General features: G+C 42.2%; 1 protein-coding gene across 1 annotated transcript in view; it reads left to right on the forward strand.

Annotated features, from left to right (window-relative positions):
• Positions 1–19,114, forward strand: part of TRPM8 (transient receptor potential cation channel subfamily M member 8) — an 83,653-nt gene that overhangs the window by 19,158 nt on the left and 45,381 nt on the right. The window contains exons 2-3 of the mRNA XM_035571985.2: positions 15,736–15,884; positions 17,456–17,529. Coding sequence (XP_035427878.2) covers positions 15,736–15,884; positions 17,456–17,529 — 223 coding nt within the window. The remainder of the gene's footprint in view (positions 1–15,735; positions 15,885–17,455; positions 17,530–19,114) is intronic.

A 19,114-nucleotide genomic window follows, 5' to 3' on the forward strand; every position in this document is an offset into this window, starting at 1 on the left:
TGTGTAGAGCATCCCAAGGGCTCTGTGAGAGGAGAAACTAGTCTTTTTGGCCCATGGAAATCCAAACTCCTGTGAAGAGAAATGCCTGCCTCTCCTGTTTGTCTTCCCCCGGAGTGTCTCTTTTCCTGCATTCATGGTGAATCAGCCCCATGTATACGTACATTTGCTCTTGGCTTTTCTCCCTTGCTCTTAAAATTGTGACAGTGGGAGCCTGCTTAGAGAGGGAGCCTGCTGGGAAAGGAGCGGAGTAGTATGCATAGAGTGGATTTGAATAACAGAGGTCAGAAGACTTGCTTTAGAGATGAGATTTTCAGATACCAAGTGTTGATCTAGCCCTTTCGCCATTTAACCTTGCTTTCTATGTGGTGGAAAATTATTGCCCCCATGTTCTTGCTTTGTTCTGTTACAATACTAAATACTCTCTGAGAGATGCTTATCCATGCTGTTAATGTGTAGTAATGGGATTGCTATTTTAAAAAATCGATACAAATATCACACTAAAAAAGAAGAGTTTATAGATTAGTCTGTCAAAAGCTGTTTTAATAGATCTGTCTGACATTTGAGACACTTTCCCCAAAAGTACGCTTTCAGTTTCAAATTACTTTTTAAATGCTGCTGGTTGCAGATTCCAGGCTAGCTAATACAAGTTGTTAATGGTGAAAACCTTTCTCAGCAGTTCCAGAGAAACTGGAAATCATAAATGCTTTCATTACTTTTTCAATTGATCAGGAATGTGTTCTCTCACAAATGAGGGAGTGGCAGCTCCAAACACATGCTTTGTGTTTGTGGTTTCAGCTATCTGGGAGACTGGAGAAGCTGGAGAGTTGAAGCTGATGTGAAAGTTTAGAACAAATCTTTCTAATACTTCCATTTGCAGTGTGAAAAATTGAATGATGCTGTCTTGATTGAGACTCTTATTTGAGATGAAAAAAAAAAAAGCAACTGCTAGCAGCTGTATTTATAATCTAGGTATTTGAAGTTCTCTTTAAAATCCTTCCAGATTTTAACAGTACTTCTTACCCTTCTCATTTCCCCAGCTCTGTATGGGATGTCTCATTGATCCTTGTCTGTCAGTACTTTGCAGCCTTTCTTCTCTGCTTCCTAAAGGCTTGTTAACTACCAGTAACTGTAGTTGTTCATCAAATTCAGAAGTACTGGGGCCACATCTTTGGTGTATCTTTCTGGTTTTGATACCAGCTTCATTCTAGTTAACAGTGGTTCTGACTCAATAGAAATAATTCAAAAAATAAAAAGTCAAAGTCCAGTTTGGTTAGTTTAGCTTTTCCTTCAGTACCGGCCTTTTCCCTGTCTTGTGTAACCAAGTCTCCTGATTTGTTCAGTAGTGGGCCCTGATTTTTCCTAGTCTTCCTTTTGTCACATACGTGCTTACAGAACCCTTCTTGTTGTCTTTGACATCCTTGGCCAGATTCAACTCCTTTAGGACTTGAGCTTTCCTAACTTCATCCCTGGATACTCGGACAATGTCTCTGTATTCCTCCCAGGTTCCCTGTCCTTGCTTCCACCCCCTGTGGGCCTCCTTTTTGTGTCTGAGTTTTGCCAGGACCTCTTCGTTCATCCACACAGGTCTCCTGGCATATTTTGCCTGACTTCCACTCCATCCATTGGGTGGACCACTTTTGAGCTTGGAGGAGGTGCTCCTTGAACAGGAATCAGCTTTCTTTGTTCCCACTTACAGCCGGGGCCTTACCCTACTAGGGCTCTCTGAAGCAGATCTTTGAAGACTTTGAAGTCTGCTCTCCTGAATCCAGGAGACCACAGTCCAGGGTTGTGATCTTGCTTTTACCCTGCTCCCTCCTCTCAGGATCCTGAGCTCCACATGGTCACTGCAGCTAAAGCAGCCTTTGACTACATACCCAACAAGGCCCTCCTTGTTGGTGAGTGTCAGGTCCAGCAGATCACCTCTTCGTGTTGGCTCCTCTATTACTTGGGTCAGGTAGTTGTTATTTATGTACACCAAGAATCTCCTGGATTATTATGCCCTGCTGTGTTGTTCCTCCAGCAGATATCTATGTATCTTCTTGAAGTCCCCTTTAAGGACAAGGGTCTTATGGCAAACATAAATCCCCAGACCCCAAACTCTTTGGTCTTGGGAAAACAATGAAATGTATCAACGAGTTGATTGAATTCAAGGTTTACTTTAAATTGCTTCTCTTTCATTATAGTGCTGCCTATTGTACATAAAGTTAAACTTATAAACTCCCCCTGTAAAGACTTCAGCGCTGCTTAGTGTTTTTAAGCGCATAGGCTTGACGGTGGTAGCTGATTAATAATTTACAGAAAATAATGGTCAATGAAAGAAATATATTTTTGCTAATTACTCAGAAGCTTCTGCATACATTTTCCATGAGTGTCTTTTCCTTGCAGGACTCTGAAAAAGTATATTTAGTGTTTTGTTTGCTTTCAGCTATGGTTTTCAGCGGATATTGACTGAAACAATGACTTGATCAGTCTGACAGCCTCCAGGGAATTTTGTTCCTTTGACTGTATCTCTCTCCTTGCCTCTCCCTGTGTGCTGAAATTCTTGGCAGAGCTGGCAGCTCTATCTACTAATGTTGCCTTTAATGCTTCTTATTTTAAGACTGTCCTCAGCTCAAAACTTTTCTGAACAGTCTTGTCTAGGTGGAGAGTTGGTGCTGAATTTGACCTTAGTTAATTTTCTTGAAAACAGTTTCCTCCCATCACTGGGGAGGAAGAATTGGTCCTACTTTTCTCAAACTGACTTTCCAGCGGCAGCTGTGCTGAGAACAAAGTACTGTGTATTTTAGAGGGCTCAGAGTCAGCTCCTCTGTGTGACCACTCAAACCAGGTAATTCGGTCATGTTTTCCCACCTCAAACCTGGAGGGTGACTATTATTTTTTAATGTGGACTTGGCAAGAGCTCTCCTACAAAAAAAAAAAATAAAACAAAACAACCAGGACGTAACTAACCCAATGCACGTGTGATAGGGAGTTTGTGAAGTCATTCCTTTCTTTTGTTTTTGAAACATAAAGCTTGGCAGGCTGATGAAGAGGGAGTTCGTCTGACTTTCATCGTATGCTCAGAAGTCACCACACTATAAGTAGAGTCACTGGCAAGTGAGGTGCCAACACTCTTGTCACTGTAGGACTATAAGAGATGAGCTTTTTCTGTTTGTCAGTGGATTACCTACTGGGAAGTATCACAGGGAGTCTCAAAGGGAATGGGACAGGGCAGTGTGTGATGCCACAGTCAGGCTATTGCAATGCAGAGGAGGCTATTTGTGGCTACATGGGCAGCTGTAACAGGAGTTTACCAGCATCGAAGGCATTTGTTTCTCTGCCTCTGAGCACCTAATGTTGATCTCTTTCCTATGCATGTCAGCCTGAAGTTAAAAATAAACCCATCTTCTTTCTAATGTCGTCTCTTCAATTATCAGAATCCTGGAGCATCTTGGACCAGTTAACTAGCTTCTCACAAAATGTACGATGGAATTGTATTATTATGAGGAAGGACTTGGGAAGTATGCAAGTGAGGTAGTGGCTGGACTGAGGAAAAATAACTGAGAACTATCACGCTAACTCTGGCAGTCCCACTCAGTCTTCTACAACAGCTACATTTGCACCTGTGCAATTTGTAACAGAACTGGTAAGTGAATTTAGCTTGAGTTCACATCTGTTCTGAGCTGTTAAAGCAATAGTGCAGTATCTGCTGCCAGAAATGCTGTTTTCACAAAGTTGGGGCACCCTAAATGTATTGCTCTGGATGACCTGCATTTTTGACCACACTTTCCAACTGAACGATATTCCTGGTACACCATTCATGTTAGCTCCTTGGGATGGATGCTTGCTGTCCCATTTTGGTTTATGGCAGTAGGAGAATAAACACAGAAAGCAATAGGACTTGGACAAGTTATCTCTGACTGCTATTCAGCTATTCAGGGGTTGGTGGTAGGCAGCATGTTCCTAAAAGTGTCCCTTCTGGTAACACTTTTGTTGAAAAACCTTTGATTTCTGGGTACAGCTTTTGTCTGGATTAAGAGGAGAAGCTCCATGTTCAGCATCTTGTGTGTTCTAAGCACTCCAGAAATGTTGCACTTAAATTTCACGTCGAGATGAAAGGAAGTCTAATACAGTCTGGTATTTATTGAAGGCAGAAGTCGAGCCTGAAGATGTTGAAATCAGTGCTCTGACACAGATTGGAGCAGAACTGCCAGTTGTGAGGAGTTCCAAAATGGAAAAACATCCATTTATCCTACTACAAGCTGACTGGATGTGCAAAGCAAACTTGAGTTATATGTTGGTTAGCTGGGCACGTCTAATTAATTGCCTGACTATGTATGCTTTTGGCCCATTACCTGGTAAATCCCATCCTAGGTTAATAAAAGTGTCATTAGCTATATCTGACAGGGAACCAGGAGTAGGACAGATGACTGTATTTTGTTGATGACAGCTGGAATGTAGATATGGTTGGCCTGAGAAAAGGTTTATAGTGCCCCTCCTGCTCTTGGAATTAATTATTACTTAAGTAAGCCCGTGACCTGAGCTAGACTTAGTTCTCTGTGATGGAACAACACTTGTTTTTTGTTTGTTTTGTTTTCTTTGTTTTGTTTTGTTTTAACATAATACTTTTTGAGTGAAACAAAGTCAAACTGAAGATACTTGACAAACACCCTGCACTGCAGAGCTTCCCTCTCATTTGCTGGATTCTGAGGGTCAATGTCTCAAAGCAGTGTATAAAGACAAGGCTGTCTCCACGTGTTGATCAGTATCTGTGTAGATGGCATGTGCTCTGGTCCATTCTCAGGAAAAAGAAATAAATATCCAAGATCACAAATAGTAATTGGGAAAATCTCAGCAAGGAAGAGAGGTCTGACGTGGAAAGCAGTCTATGTTGATCGGGAGAGTATGGAATCTCCACCAATAAATGTTTTTAAGGACAGATTCATGAGCTATCCATCAGAAATGAAAAAAATCTTTCTGATCTGTCTTTAGGGAAGGGAAAAAAGTTATTTATCTCTAATCGTTTCCAACCCTAGTTCTTGTTTACAATAAATGCATTTTCGGTTGATTTTGGATTGAGCCCTTGTTTATATAGTTTCACCAACCCAACAGTTTGACCAGGTCATTGGTTGGCTAGAGAGCAGCTTTGCCAAATGATTTGAGGGTCCTGCTGGACATGAAGTTAAACATGAGCCAGTAGTGTTCCGTGGCACCAAAAGAGCCAACGACATCTTGGGCTGTATTAGCAGCAGTATAGCCAGCAGGTCCAGCAAAGCGATCCTTCCTTTCAATTCAGCGCTTCTGAGATCCCTGTCCTCTCCCTCTCCTCTCATGACATTATTTTTGGTGGATTTATTTCATTTTTTAAGGCTTTTACAGAAAGAATCTGACAGTGTTCTGTTCATACCTATTAATATTTCACACAAAAATGCACTTTTAAAGCTTTCTGGGCTAACATGCATATCAGTGATTTCACCCATTTTTTTCCCAGTGCAATGTACTCTCACATTATAAATAAATACAAGTGTCTGCATTTAGGAATTTAAATTGTTAAAAAGGATTTTAAATGCTAGTGAAACAGCAGAATAAGTAATAAAAGAGGGTAGGACTACAACTTTCTGTTCTGTCATAACCCAGTTTTCAACTTCCCATAACAATAGGTCTTTATACCCTTGCAAGGTAACACTTAAACTTGTCTAGGAGACTTGTCCTCTTTAAGTGAGCATAGCAGGACACTCAGACTAGTAAGAAGTGGTTCTAATAAATTTGGACAATGTTAGTAATTCCTTTTTGAACAGTTCAAATATCTGTAATCACTATAGTATAGCAATTTCGCACCAGGTTATTTTCTTTTTAATGTGCCATTTAGCGTGTCATTGTAGACTTGATGGAGTAGTGTGTTACATCTTGGAAAAACAGTTGGTTAAAAATAACAAAATTGCTTTCTGTAATTCATATTAAATCCTTGTGACTAGAGCAGCCAGCTGGAAATGACATTCTACATGGTTTTCCACTGAAAAGGAGTAAGAATCACAGGAGCTGGTACCTTTTATACAACTTTGATTGATCTCCAGCAGTGCACCTGCCTACCCAAATATAGGGAGAAATGAGTAAGCAGAAAGTGTTGTTTCTTCACAAAACCATATCTTCTGAGCAATTGTCTCCACAGACACAACTTTAGCTCTTCCGGTTTCTCCAAGATCCATAAAGACCTTAACCTCAAAGAAGCTCTGTTATTTGTGGTTTTGTTGCCAGACTTATACCAGAACAGGATTTATCATGCCTACGCTTCAGGTAGGACTCTGGTATAGTTTCACTAGTTTCATTGACCTTTCTTGGAATGAAAAACACCTTCTGAAGCTGCTCATTTTACGTAATCTTAATATATTAATTATAACTTCAACTGTGTAAGTAGGCTCAGTTAAGGTAATTATAACTTCTGGTTAACAACAAGAAGTGAAACCAACAAATTGCCTGTATCGTCTGAAAGGAAGGAGACTTATTGTGGTGGCTGGTAGGTGTACAGAGCATCCCAGTACTTCAGGCACAGTCCTTTCTGCTGGGAGAAATGAGTAAATTGGGGTCTTAGCATGGAGAAAGCCAGGTCTTCCAACATTGCAGCATAGGTACTAGAGAACGGAGGGAGAAACCAAACCATGTTCCACATACAAACCTCAGGAGGGACCCTCCTTTCCTCTTTCAGCCTTGACGTACTTCCTTTCCATTTGTTTTGGGCACAGAAATGACTCTGTGGTGGCAAGCCACGTGAAAGAGATTGCTCTCTGCTCTCCTTCAGGCTGGTCCGTTTGAGGGGAAGGAGCTGGTGCTCTTCACCCATGCTTAGTTCTCATGCACAGCCCTGTAACACTGATGGAGCTGGTGCCTAACTTGATGCTCAGCCTGTGATTCTTCTTTTCTTCATCAGACCCCACACCTGCAACCTTTTGTCTTTACGTAGGCATGACCAAGGCATAGCCCTTGAGCTGGAAGAGGATGGGGAACTCAGCTGAAAGCGAAGTGCTGCCTTCTTCCTCCTCCCTGCTCTCCCCAGAAACAGTGATAAAAACAGAAGAAATGTACAGGCCTGTGTGTGATAGTCCTGGAGCTGTTTGCACACGCTCTGAATCCCTGCCACAGAATCTACAGCACTGTGTAGCCCTGAAGCAGCATGAAGTGGAGGTGCAAGTATCTAGAGGAGGTGTTACCCATCTGTCTTTTGGCCAGGGATGCAGACTTGTCCCGAGTGCTATCCCTGTAATTGTTTCACTCCTCCTTTTTAGGGTTTGCTCTGTAGCGTTCTTCCAAGCTTTAAGTCCTCAGATCTTTGCATTTTCCTGCCAAATTTCTGCTGTGGTCTTCTTGTAAGAGCTTCAACAAGTCCTTCTTCCCAACCTGCTGTGTCCCTGCTGGGAGAGCTGTGTTAGCTCAGAGGTGCCTCATTTCAGACCCCTTATTTTGACTTCATACTCAGAAGTTTAAGGTCTGTAGCTTTTATGTTGCATTGGTGACCAAGAGAGATGTGATCCACACGTACAGAAGTAGGAGTCAGATCTCCGACTTCTTTGTCACAAAAGGTGTGTGTGTGTATAAGTCTATCCTTGTCCTTTTACTTAACCTGAAGAGCTTACTTTATTTCGGTGCATTTGTGGGTTCCTTGCTGCTATAATATTGATTTGCCCTCCCTGCAGCATCTTCCGATGTTCTTCTTAGCCACTGATGGGAGAGACAGTGGGGATGGGATTGAAATGACAGGCAATTATTCTTATTTCTTCACAGGTTTGTTGTGTAGTTCATGCCAACTATGTTCAAGGTGCTTTTGGGGAGAAGTGCTAATGTCCTATCTCATAGTTCACATTAAACTATTTTGATTGCTTTCCTCTCCCTCTCTTGTAACACTTCAGAAATACAGTTGAGCTGAGCTGGAGACAGGATGAAACGGATTTGTTTTCCCCAGGGGAGAATGGATCAGACTGTCTCCTCCTCCAAAATCACAACATAACAGGGTAAAGAGTCATACAAGCTGTTATTCCTGCCCAAGGCGAATTTCTGCAGTTTGGATGAAAAGGGAAGAAGTGGGTCATTATAGGAAGCCATAAAAGCGGGCAGGATGCAGTGGGCAAGGGGGTGCAGAGGGCAAGTCATGCACAGCAAATGAGCTCCTATGTGAAACTGCATCTGTAGAAATGTTTCCTCAAGACTGTTAGTAGACTGTAGCCAAAGCAAAATAAATCCAAAGGGATTTCAGTAATAGAAATAGGTGGTGGTTTTTTTGTGTTTGTTTGCTTTTTGTGAATCTCCATGTAACACTTTACTTTTGTTTCTGTAATTACCAAGTACCCTGGCTGTTCCATAACAGTATTTGGCATCTTGTTCTCTCTGATGATCCGTGGGGAGAATTTTGATGAGGAAAGAATGGCGATGACACTCAACAGATTAAATATTTTACTTTTTTGCCCATTTGATCCATCATGCTTGGATAGTGCTGCAAAGCCCATCTATGCGTTTGCTTGGGCTCTACCATGAGTTTTGGGTGGGAACAGATGACCTCAGAGTATTTACAGCCATTGAATGCCGTAGCATGGTGGCTACACTGTGAAACTCCATAAACCTACCTCCAGTCAGACATTGTCTTTAAACAGAGCTAGTAGCATGTGGCTCAAAGCTCAGCCAAAAGAACCTTGATCCTAATACGGATTTCACAGCCAATAGTTGGTAATTTTAATGCTGTCAGCCCATGATAGTCTATTTATTTGGCACTAAAAAAAATCACTCAGTGTGGTGAGGTGAGACTAACTGAGTTAAACACAACAAAAAAAGACATTACAAGAGAATGAATATATTGGTCGACTTCACAGGTGCGCTGTCAATTCTGCCTTCAGCAACAAAAAGCTAGTTATAAGCTCTCATCGGTCCCGGGTTGGAAGGTGATTTACTGCCAGCTACTGATCTCATAGCATCTGCCTTTCTGCAGAGCGGAGACTGCAGGGTTCAGAAATCCCTGTAGCTCTTCAGGCACCATTTGACTTAAATCTGCTCTTTGCTTTATGCTTTTTATTTTATTTTGTATTTTTTAAAGGATCATAAGGTTCATTTGTGTGCAGAAGCATCTTTCTTCCTTACAGTCTCTTATTGGCTATTGGTGCAATGGAAAATATTTTTATACCTACGTTGCTTTCCGTTTCTTAGTAATACAAGTGCTTCCTGTATTTTGATACCTGCATAGATACTGGCACTGGTAATATCCAAATGCTGATCCTGAGGATTTTTACTTCATTGATCATAGAAACATAGCTCTTTGGACATGATCTGAAGAAGAATCCGTATTAGCACCGTTTCTATTGTTCAGAAATACTAACCTGGCTTTAGTCCCAAACTGGACTCAAAATAAACTCAAAAAATATAAATATTATAAGATATATATAAAATAAAAATATATATTAAATTATAATATAAGTATTAAAATATATAAATATTATAAAATATAAACTCAAAATACTCCTTGGAATGCTCTGTGAATTAGGAAAGACAGCAAGTTCTGTGGTGTTTGGCAAATTCTCACTGAAATTTCTCCAGTGGAAGTAGAGACCTGATTTTGCTGGAATACAGGAAATATTAGTGTATTTGATGTAGGTTTGGAATACAAGTGATAGCAATTACATCTTAGATATGTATTCTTAAATCAAGAATGCAGATGTGCTGGAAAGTGTGAATTAGTGCCAATGGAGGAGTTCTTGTCTTCGGAAACCATTGATCATCTTTTCCTGGGGAGATTAAAAAACTCCTAACGTGTTCAGAGATCATTTCTGACTTAGCTTGGGGTACAAACTCCCTCACTAGATGTACAGGTGGATTTGCTACATTTGAGAGACACAAAGTGTTCCCAAAGTCCATTTTTGCTATGCCCAGGACCGGGCAGAATTCTGCAGTTGCTTTTTTAAAAGAATGTTTGAGGGCCCCTTTTATGTGGCTAGGGTGCTTACTGCAGGTATGAACCCCAGGTAAAGATTCGCGTTCAGCGCTTCAGTAGTTTTGGTGCATGACCACATTGCTAATGTCTGCCTCTGAAAACTCTGTTCCTGTGAACAGAAGTGTTTTAGCTACCTCTGAGCATTAGCTGCAAGTCTTTGATATGTTTCCTTATGTTCCTGAAAAGTAGTAGATCACGGATGAATTATGTCTTTGGGCTGAACACACATGGCAAAAGCAGACTGAAATCCCTCCTGACTTTAAAAAAAAAAAAAAAAAAAAAAAAAAAGGTCACTGGAATGTGCTGTTCTAGTGCAGGTTTGTCTCCTGGATGGTGAAATGGCATCCCACATTGCTGGGTACAGGTTGAGTGAGGAAATTAAATAAAGGAAACCTTTTCCTTCAGTTTGGCAGAGCAGAGGAAATAAAATACAAACTGTAATAGCCTCCAATGGTTTGAACTCAACCAGTTTTTACTACAGCTTAAGGTAGGCTTCATGGGATAGCAGCTCTTACAGAGCAGGTGAAGTGGAATGTGTATGTAATGCTTACAGGCACTGGCTTTAGTGAGGACTTAAAGTTCTGCATGGTAATCATTTTCTGATTAAAATGGGCAACATTTAGAGTCTAAGCTCCTTCTGCCCTTTTGCTCCTTATTTCATAGTTGAACCAACTGGATAACCAAGCCAAGAGGGAAAGAAAATGGAGGAATGAAGCGCATGGTAGCTGCCTGTTCGTAAGCCATTAATTGCTAATGTCCAGTATGTCTAGCAGGGGCAGGCATATCACTGTTAGAAACTGCAGAGTGAGTTAAATGAAATCTGCAAATGCAGATGTGTGTACGACAAGGTAATGTGAGATTTAGGGTAAGTAAAGCTATTTCTGTCACAGAAGGAAAGATTGTTCTGAGGACGGGGAAATCCAGATCCATTCCCTTTCTTGCTGATGCTGCTTGGCATCAGCATCTTCATGCTGCCAGTCCTCGGTGTGATAGGAGACAAAAATGCTTCTGAGCCGCCTTACTCCTCCTGTTGCAAAAGCAACAGAGGTACGTTTGCTGAGACTTTCTGGTGGTTATCCACATACATGTCTGGGCCCACTTTGACTGCATGCTGGGAACAGATTCCTGGGAGCATCATTCCCTCAGTTTCAGAGAGGAGAAAAGCCTGGAATGGGGTGCGTGGAGGGAGCCCAGCACACACCAGGGGGCTTTTGAACCTGGATGATTTGGGATCATAATTCAGACTGCCTTTGCACGGCTTAGTGACACACCTGATTACCAGGAGCTAGCACCGTGAGCCTCTACTTGTTTTTTATGGTTGTGTTTTCAACAGCAGGTCTTTAATTACACCACAGACTGGTTTTGTCTTGGGCCTTTTGGGCAGTATGGCTTTTGTTCTTTTCCTCCTGTGGTTCTGGGGTTCCTGACGTGTTACCACTTCTGTCCTCCACAGCTGGATGCAGTTTGTCCTTTGCGTGCTCATCCACGGCAGTGCAAAGTAAAATAGGGTTGTGGGGAGTGGTTGAGCTGGACACGGGGTGACATCTGTCCAAAGTGGTTGACTAGAGGGATGTACGAGGTAATTCAGCAGCACACGGGATAACTCTGCTTTCTACAGGCAGAGTGGGCTGGGAACAACGTGGCTCTCCAAGGAGGTGCTGTGAATTTCATGGCAATAGAAATTACTTTTACCAAAGTGTAGAGATTCATGGCTGTTCATTTTGGAACTGTAAACATTAAAATCTATTTCTTTATTCCCATAAGCATTTTGTTATATTTCCAGCTTTTTAATAGAGCTGCTGATTAGATAAATGAGCTGCAGTATTGTTATCAGATTCTACAGTACACTGGCAGCAGGTGGAGCAGAAACTTTGCTGTTCTCCACCTCCTGCAAATAACCTGCAACAGTCATTTATTTCCCGTGTCCTGCTGCCATTATGTCTTCCTCCATCATTAATTGGTGAATAATCCTGCCGGTGCTTGCTCCCGTGCATTTTCTCTTCCCCCGTGCCCTCCCTTAAAAGGAAAGCATGACACAGATTGAAAAAGGTGGGGCTTTGCAAGCCGAACTATATCAAAACCTTCCTCTTTGGGTAATGATTTCAGTTGGATTGCTGGGGCATATTCTGGAGACTTTGGTAAGTGCTCCATGCTGGTACATGATTAGGCTTTGTTTTTATCTGTGCTTAGGAGTAAATACTTTTCATACGCTGAGATTGAGGTAGCTGTACCTCTGAAGTTTGGCACTGTCCTTTCCTTTTTAGAAACTGACACTTAAAGCCAGTTGCTAGAATTATGTTTATGTAAATAGTGGTTAGATTTATCTGAAACCTTTCTGGAAGTGGAAGTTGGTTTTGTTTTTCAGATGCAGACAAGATTTTTAAAAGCCTATTTATTAAAGTCTCTTTATTAAAAGTTATTGTTTATGACTTCTATTTTTTTCCCCCATTAGACTCTTCCAGGATGAAGATTTCCTTGGAATATGCTCCTCTAAGTGCTATGGAAATCATATACTTAGTCTTACAGTTTAGAGGATTATTCTTGTTTTTATCTAATGTTTAGTATTCTCAAAAACTTGTTAGTTTAAAAAGTTTATGTTTTAATGCAATGGTCTGTGCTTTAAACAATGCCTTCCTATATATTTAATTGGTTTGAAATCTGATCAAAAATGAATTGCATTTGCCTGTTACATAGACTGCAGCTGTCACATCTATTAAAGTGTGTACAACTGCTATTATTTCTAACACTGGTGGAGTTAATGAGTTTCTCTCCCAAATATCTGCTAAGCACTGTGGTATCAAAAACTTGAAATTGAAATTGTGGTATCAAAACTTGAATTGAAATATAAGTCTAAGATTTTCAGTGTTCCTTTGCACTCTAACTTTTTTCAATTTGTTTGCAGGCTATTCAGTCTTATCAATTATTTAAAAATGCAGGGAGACAAACTTTGAATTTCTTTAGCGTTTTGAATGAATAACTTAATGCCCGTGTTTCCATTTAATCTTTTCTCTGTACAGTTATGTCCATGGCCACTTTTCTGGTGTTAACTTACTAAACAAATCAACAGGTAAAGTAAAACTCAGCCAATAAATGTTGCATAAACCCAGACCAACACATATTTCTTCCTGCACAACTTTTATCTCAAATCATGCCTTTTTATAAACATTTTTCTACATCAAAAATCAATGATGTGAAATGATGAGAATTGTATACTGGGTTACTTGGAACTTGTCTCCCAGTGCAATTGTCAGACATTCAGTTAAATGAGTGATGTGGTGGAGAATGCTTGCTTTTGTTTTAAGCAATCTAGTGAATTTTAGGGACAATACCCTCCCAGTCATCACATTCTTGGTCGATACCAGAATTAGTTAGAATGCTCTTTGCAATCTCCTAGTACTCTGTAGCACACCTCTGTAGCCTGGACCCGAGGTTCACCCTAACAAGGGGCTGGTCCCGCCAGGAGTTTGCAAGTGGGTGCACATTCACTGTGCCCCACACAAACCCACTGTGTGGAGGATTTAGAAACTGGCACCCCCAGCAGCTGGCACCAGGTGCAGGGGCCGTGGCCCCCTCCAGTCTCACTCAGCAGCAGGCACGTGGTTCAGAACAGATATTTTGGAAAGAGTTGATTAGGAAGACAGCACAGGCTGCAGTGGTCAGCCACGCCAGCCTGGTAACCAGCCCTGTTTTGCATGCAACCAGCTCCTTTTATACCCTTTTCTGCCCATTTCTCCTTTGTTCCTCCCCGATTGCCTTCCCCTCACCAGCTGGCACAGTTCTGCTGACCCTTCCCACCCAAATTCCCAAACCTCAGCTTTGGATCCTTAGCAGTTGCAAAATCCCAGTTTGCCTGCAGTTTCTTGGTACCTCACCAGTTAGAGTGCCTGGAGAGATTTTTCTTGTCATTGTCTCCAAGTTTTTTTTGTCAGGTCCATGTGTCTGTATATTTTGTGTCTGGCTTGTCCCTTTTCCCTCCGTTTCCCAATTGGCATGGTCCCTGAACAGATAACCTCGCTGGAGGAAACCCTCTCACCTGCCCTCATCATTTGCAGTACTGCAGATTCGTGTGTGCCATGCAAGCTAGCTCACCATTGTCTTGGGAGGCCTGAGATGAGTTTTTTTTAACTGGTTGTCCTGCTACTTATGTTTTGTGGGGGGTATATGCATAGTCTTCCTTTATTCTTTTTCTGCAGGGAGCCATGCATTTGAAACAGGGCGCACTCTTTATGGAACAGCAATGCAGGCTCTGTTTGAAATGCTGTGCTCTTGGCCATTCTTTGAGAGATTGGCATTGCTCTTCCCCTTGTAACACCCAGGTGGTGAACACTGGCTTTTTTGGTGAATTCTGTCACTCCATAGGTGCTGCTTCTAAGCAGTCACATTGAAAACTGTGTCTCAGCTGAATACAGGTACCTTTTTAAGCATCCTGCTTTCACACGACACTAGATCAGTGCAGCATAAATGAAGCTTAAACAACTTCAACTTCAAAAGCTGAAGCCGTACTCTTAACAGGGGGAAAAAGAAGAGAGACTGTGATCCCAGCTAGGTCAAGGAGGTCAGATGGAGTCGCTGTGGCCTCCCATACACAGTAATAACGCTGAAGGAGCCAGTTGTGCTCCCCTTCAACAGGAAACGGTTTTCAGAGTATTTTTATATACTAACTATGATGTATAAATAGACACGTTTCTGTGAAAACTTACCTTTTTTCTTGCTTTGGGAGATGCTCTATTTATGACTACAGCTTCCAGCTGCTTTAGCCTATCTTACTTTGTCGAACACCGTGAGTAAATAATTTCCCACTTGTTAGTTTTCGGTGCTCAGAAATAATATATTCTCACTCAGGACTGCTTCGTTAGAGCTGGAGAATGAGCGTTCCTGTGTCTGGGAGGCTGCTGTTCTCCATGTGGTGCCAATGGCACCTGGGAGGCAAGCCCAGTATACACAGTGAGAAGAAAAGGCAGGAGAGAAATTAGTATTGAAACAAGTGGAATTTGAGCTCACTGCCATAGCTGGCTGCCAACCTTCCTTTTTGGCAGATCTTTTTCAATATTTTGTTGCAAATAATGTATAGGGAATTGAAGCACTGGTTGTTAGCATAAAAATAAATTTGTTCTGTGCTTTGGGACATGGTGCAAATGAAGTGATCCTCCTTCAAAGACAGTGAAGTCAGTACAGGTGTCTGCTCTAGAGGGTGACTGACGTGTGTTTGACTCCAGGGCTGGCTCGTTAACTTTCAGATGCAATAAACTTTAATTTGACCTACTCTTCAGGTTGCATCGTTGCTAAAGGAGTGGATGGAGACACGAGGGACCTGAGTTCAGGTGCTGCAGTGCTGCATCTGCTTTTCTGGTGTGCTTCTGGACCAACTTCTTTTTACACTGCAGTCCGTTTTCTGTGGTTGAATTGTGTCTTAATAATATCCCATTTAATTTGTAAACACACTGAACTAGGAACTGTTCATTGTATCGAAACAGTAGCCCAAATCCTCAGCATGCCCATCAGAGATGGGAAGGCAAAGAGAGCTAAGATACTGCAGTGAATTGAGTGGTGCGGGACAGCACATACACTCCTTTCTCAAAGCATGTTGACTTGGAGTTCTTTCTGAAGTGGGGAAAGAAGGGGGAAAGTCTTTTTGTGGAATGAAATAGGAGAAAAGATCTTCTCTGAATGGTCGTTTCACATTTGAGGAGTCAATTCACTTTTAAAATCTCTCTGCTGGATTTAAATAAGTCTTCCTTCGCCTTCCCAGGGCGCTGAGTGTCCTTGTTGATTTCACCTGTTGAAAGCAGTGACCATTGTAGTGAGCCTTTCCACCTCTGCCGTGCTCTTTCAGGTTTCTACAGGCACCATGCGACACCGAAGAAATGGCAATTTTGAGAGTTCCAGACTTCTCTGTTCCAGCATGTCTCGCAGCATAGACGTGTCATACAATGACAGTGTAAGTATCAGGTACATCCTTGATAGGCTTGGGTACTGTCTTGGGAGAGGGACACAGTGGTTATGAAATAGGGCATGTCAGGAGAAATTTGACTGATTTGTCAGTTTTCCTTTCATGGAGTTTTCACAGCCAAGTGAACCTTCAGGCAGTAATGGTGCTCCGCTGACTTGGTGAAAGTCTAAAGGTGTATGTATTCTTTTTGATCTGTATAAATTTTTATTGTTTGTTAGTCATTTCTGGTTTAAAATCCTTTTTCACATTTTGGTTTGAGACAAATCCTCTGCCTCTATAGAGAGGAACTTCCACCTCTTCATTTGATAGCAAAGGCAGACAACAGATAATTACATTAAAATCCCTTTCAAGCCTCAGTCATTTGCTGATCACAGTCTGGCAGTGTTCTTGCTTCTGCTAGGCTTGAAAGTGCTATAATGATTAGCTCTTATGTCTTTAGCCTGTAAAAACCACAAAAAAAAAAAGTGGAGGGAACCACTTGCTAATTATGTTCTTTTCTATTTCCTTTGTTTTGGATATTACACTCATTTTAAAGAATGCTTTTCCACTTGGAAGAACTTTCCTTAACTGCTGTTTAACTATGAATTCTGTCAAACTGGTAAACTAAGCTATAAATGTATTCATAGAATCATAGAATATTCCTTTGCTTTTGATCCCAAGCAAAATCTTGTATTGCAAATCCAAGCTGTGCTTTAAAAACAAATAAAAAAAACCCAACCTCAAGCCTTTGTCTGTAAGTGGGAAAGTTTTTTTTTTTTTTTTTTTTTCCTTTTGTCTTCCTGGCCTGCAAAGGCAGTTTAGGAAAGAATTTGTAGCTCAAAAGTTTGAAAGCTCCCCTGAACTTCTGGAGTTTAAAGGTTAATGTGACAGGTACTGGTTAAACAAGCTGGAGAGACTTTGTGTTCCACTGAGCTCACATAAAGCATGACTTCAGTTCAGGTCTCCTATTGGGGTATCTCTGTGTTGAATTGAAATAGCCCCTACCCAAGAGGACATTAATGTCTGTTTTTCAGAAAAATAGCGTTGGTTACAGTGATTTAAGCACTATCTTGACCAGAGTTAACCACTGTTTATAAAGTATTTTCAGTTTTAAGTGCTTCAAGTTGTTTGGAAAGGTGGCAATGCATGCAAATAGAAATGCTTCCTAACCTATAGCTGACTGTATTGTGCTATTGGATACAAGCAAGATGTTTTCTTTGGGGGTCTTTTGGATTAGAACTGTTGAAATTCAGGTAGGCTCTCTATCAACTCTTAGGGTATCAAATCTGCTTTGCTGTTCAGGATTTCTTATGAGAGGAAGCCCCACTTTTTACCTCTTTAGTGTATGGATTTTTTTTTTGGTTGTTTGTTTTTTGGAATGCCCATTTGTGATTTTTTGTAGTCTTTTGTGTCATGTCAATTTCCCTCAGTGCTTTCTATGTTCTCCCAGCCATCCATGTTGAGAAAGGAGACTTGAAAAGTTGCACTAGTTTCACTTTGTGCTTGAGCTGACTATGCTGTTACTGAGGTCTGTGCTGTTTCATGAGCTATTGGAAGTAATATTTTTTTTCCCCCTCAAGGATTTGGTCAACTTCATTCAAGAAAACTTCAAGAAGAGAGAATGTGTCTTTTTTACAAAGGACACCAAGTCAGAGTAAGTAGATATTTTTCTCTTGTTTTGCAGACATCGGGGTGGCTGGGAGCTGAGGGTGTTTTCTTCCTGCTAGGCCGCATGGCAGTGGCTGGTCAAGGAGCAGACTTGGCTAGTTTTTTGTAAAGAGTCTGAATCTAGCAGTGCAGCCTCACCTCAGTCTTGCTTGTACAACTATATTCATTGTCAGTGTTTGATCTGTTAGCATATATCTGAGATATTGTTCAGTTGTGGTCAAAAGAGCTGCAATCTGATGGTAGGATAGACACCCAAGGGTGCTTCTCCCAGCTCTAGGACAGTGCTCTACAAACGTTTTTGATCATACACTCAGACACACAGACACAGACACACAGACACAGACACAGATTTCTTGGTTGGAAGAGACCTCAAGATCATCGAGTCCAACCTCCGACCTAACACTAAGTACTCCACTAAACCATATCGCTAAGCACTACATCTAAACGTCTTTTAAAGACCTCCAGGGATGGTGACTCCACCACTTCCCTGGGCAGTCCATTCCAATGCTTAATAACCCTTTCGGTAAAGAAGTACTTCCTAACATCCAACCTAAAACTCCCCTGTCGCAACTTTCGCCCATTCCCCCTCGTCCTGTCACCAGGCACGTGGGAGAACAGACCAACCCCCACCTCACTACAGCCTCCTTTAAGGTAACTGTAGAGAGCGATAAGGTCGCCCCTGAGCCTCCTCTTCTCCAGGCTGAACAAGCCCAGCTCCCTCAGCCGCTCCTCGTAAGACTTGTTCTCCAGACCCCTCACCAGCTTGGTCGCCCTTCTCTGGACTCGCTCGAGCACGTCCATGTCCTTCCTGTAGCGAGGGGCCCAAAACTGAACACAGTACTCGAGGTGCGGCCTCACCAGAGCCGAGTACAGGGGCACAATCACTTCCCTAGACCTGCTGGCCACACTGCTTCTTATACAGGCCAGGATGCTGTTGGCCTTCTTGGCCACCTGAGCACACTGCTGGCTCATATTCAGCCGACTATCAACCAATACTCCCAGGTCCTTCTCGGCCAGGCAGCTTTCCAACCACTCATCTCCCAGCCTGTAGCTCTGCTTGGGGTTGTTGCGCCCCAGGTGCAGGACCCGGCACTTGGCCTTGTTGAACTTCATACAGTTGACCTCAGCCCACCACTCCAGCCTATCCAGATCCTCCTGCAGAGCCTTCCTGCCCTCGAGCAGATCGACACACGCACTTAGCTTGGTGTCATCTGCAAACTTACTGAGGGTGCACTGGACGCCCTCATCCAGATCATCGATAAAGATATTAAAGAGGACCGGCCCCAGTACCGAGCCCTGGGGGACACCACTTGTGACCAGCCTCCAACCAGATTTGACTCCATTCACCACAACTCTCTGGGCCCGGCTATCCAGCCAGTTTTTAACCCAGTGAAGCGTACGCCAGTCCAAGCCCCGAGCAGCCAGTTTCTTGAGGAGAATGTTGTGGGGAACGGTGTCAAAAGCCTTACTGAGGTCAAGGTAAACCACATCCACAGCCCTTCTCTCATCCACCAAGCGCGTCACTTTGTCATAGAAGGAGATCAGGTTCGTCAAGCAGGACCTGCCTTTCA

This window comes from Cygnus atratus, chromosome 6 (assembly GCF_013377495.2).
Source record: "Cygnus atratus isolate AKBS03 ecotype Queensland, Australia chromosome 6, CAtr_DNAZoo_HiC_assembly, whole genome shotgun sequence".
NCBI classification, from domain to species: domain Eukaryota; kingdom Metazoa; phylum Chordata; class Aves; order Anseriformes; family Anatidae; genus Cygnus; species Cygnus atratus.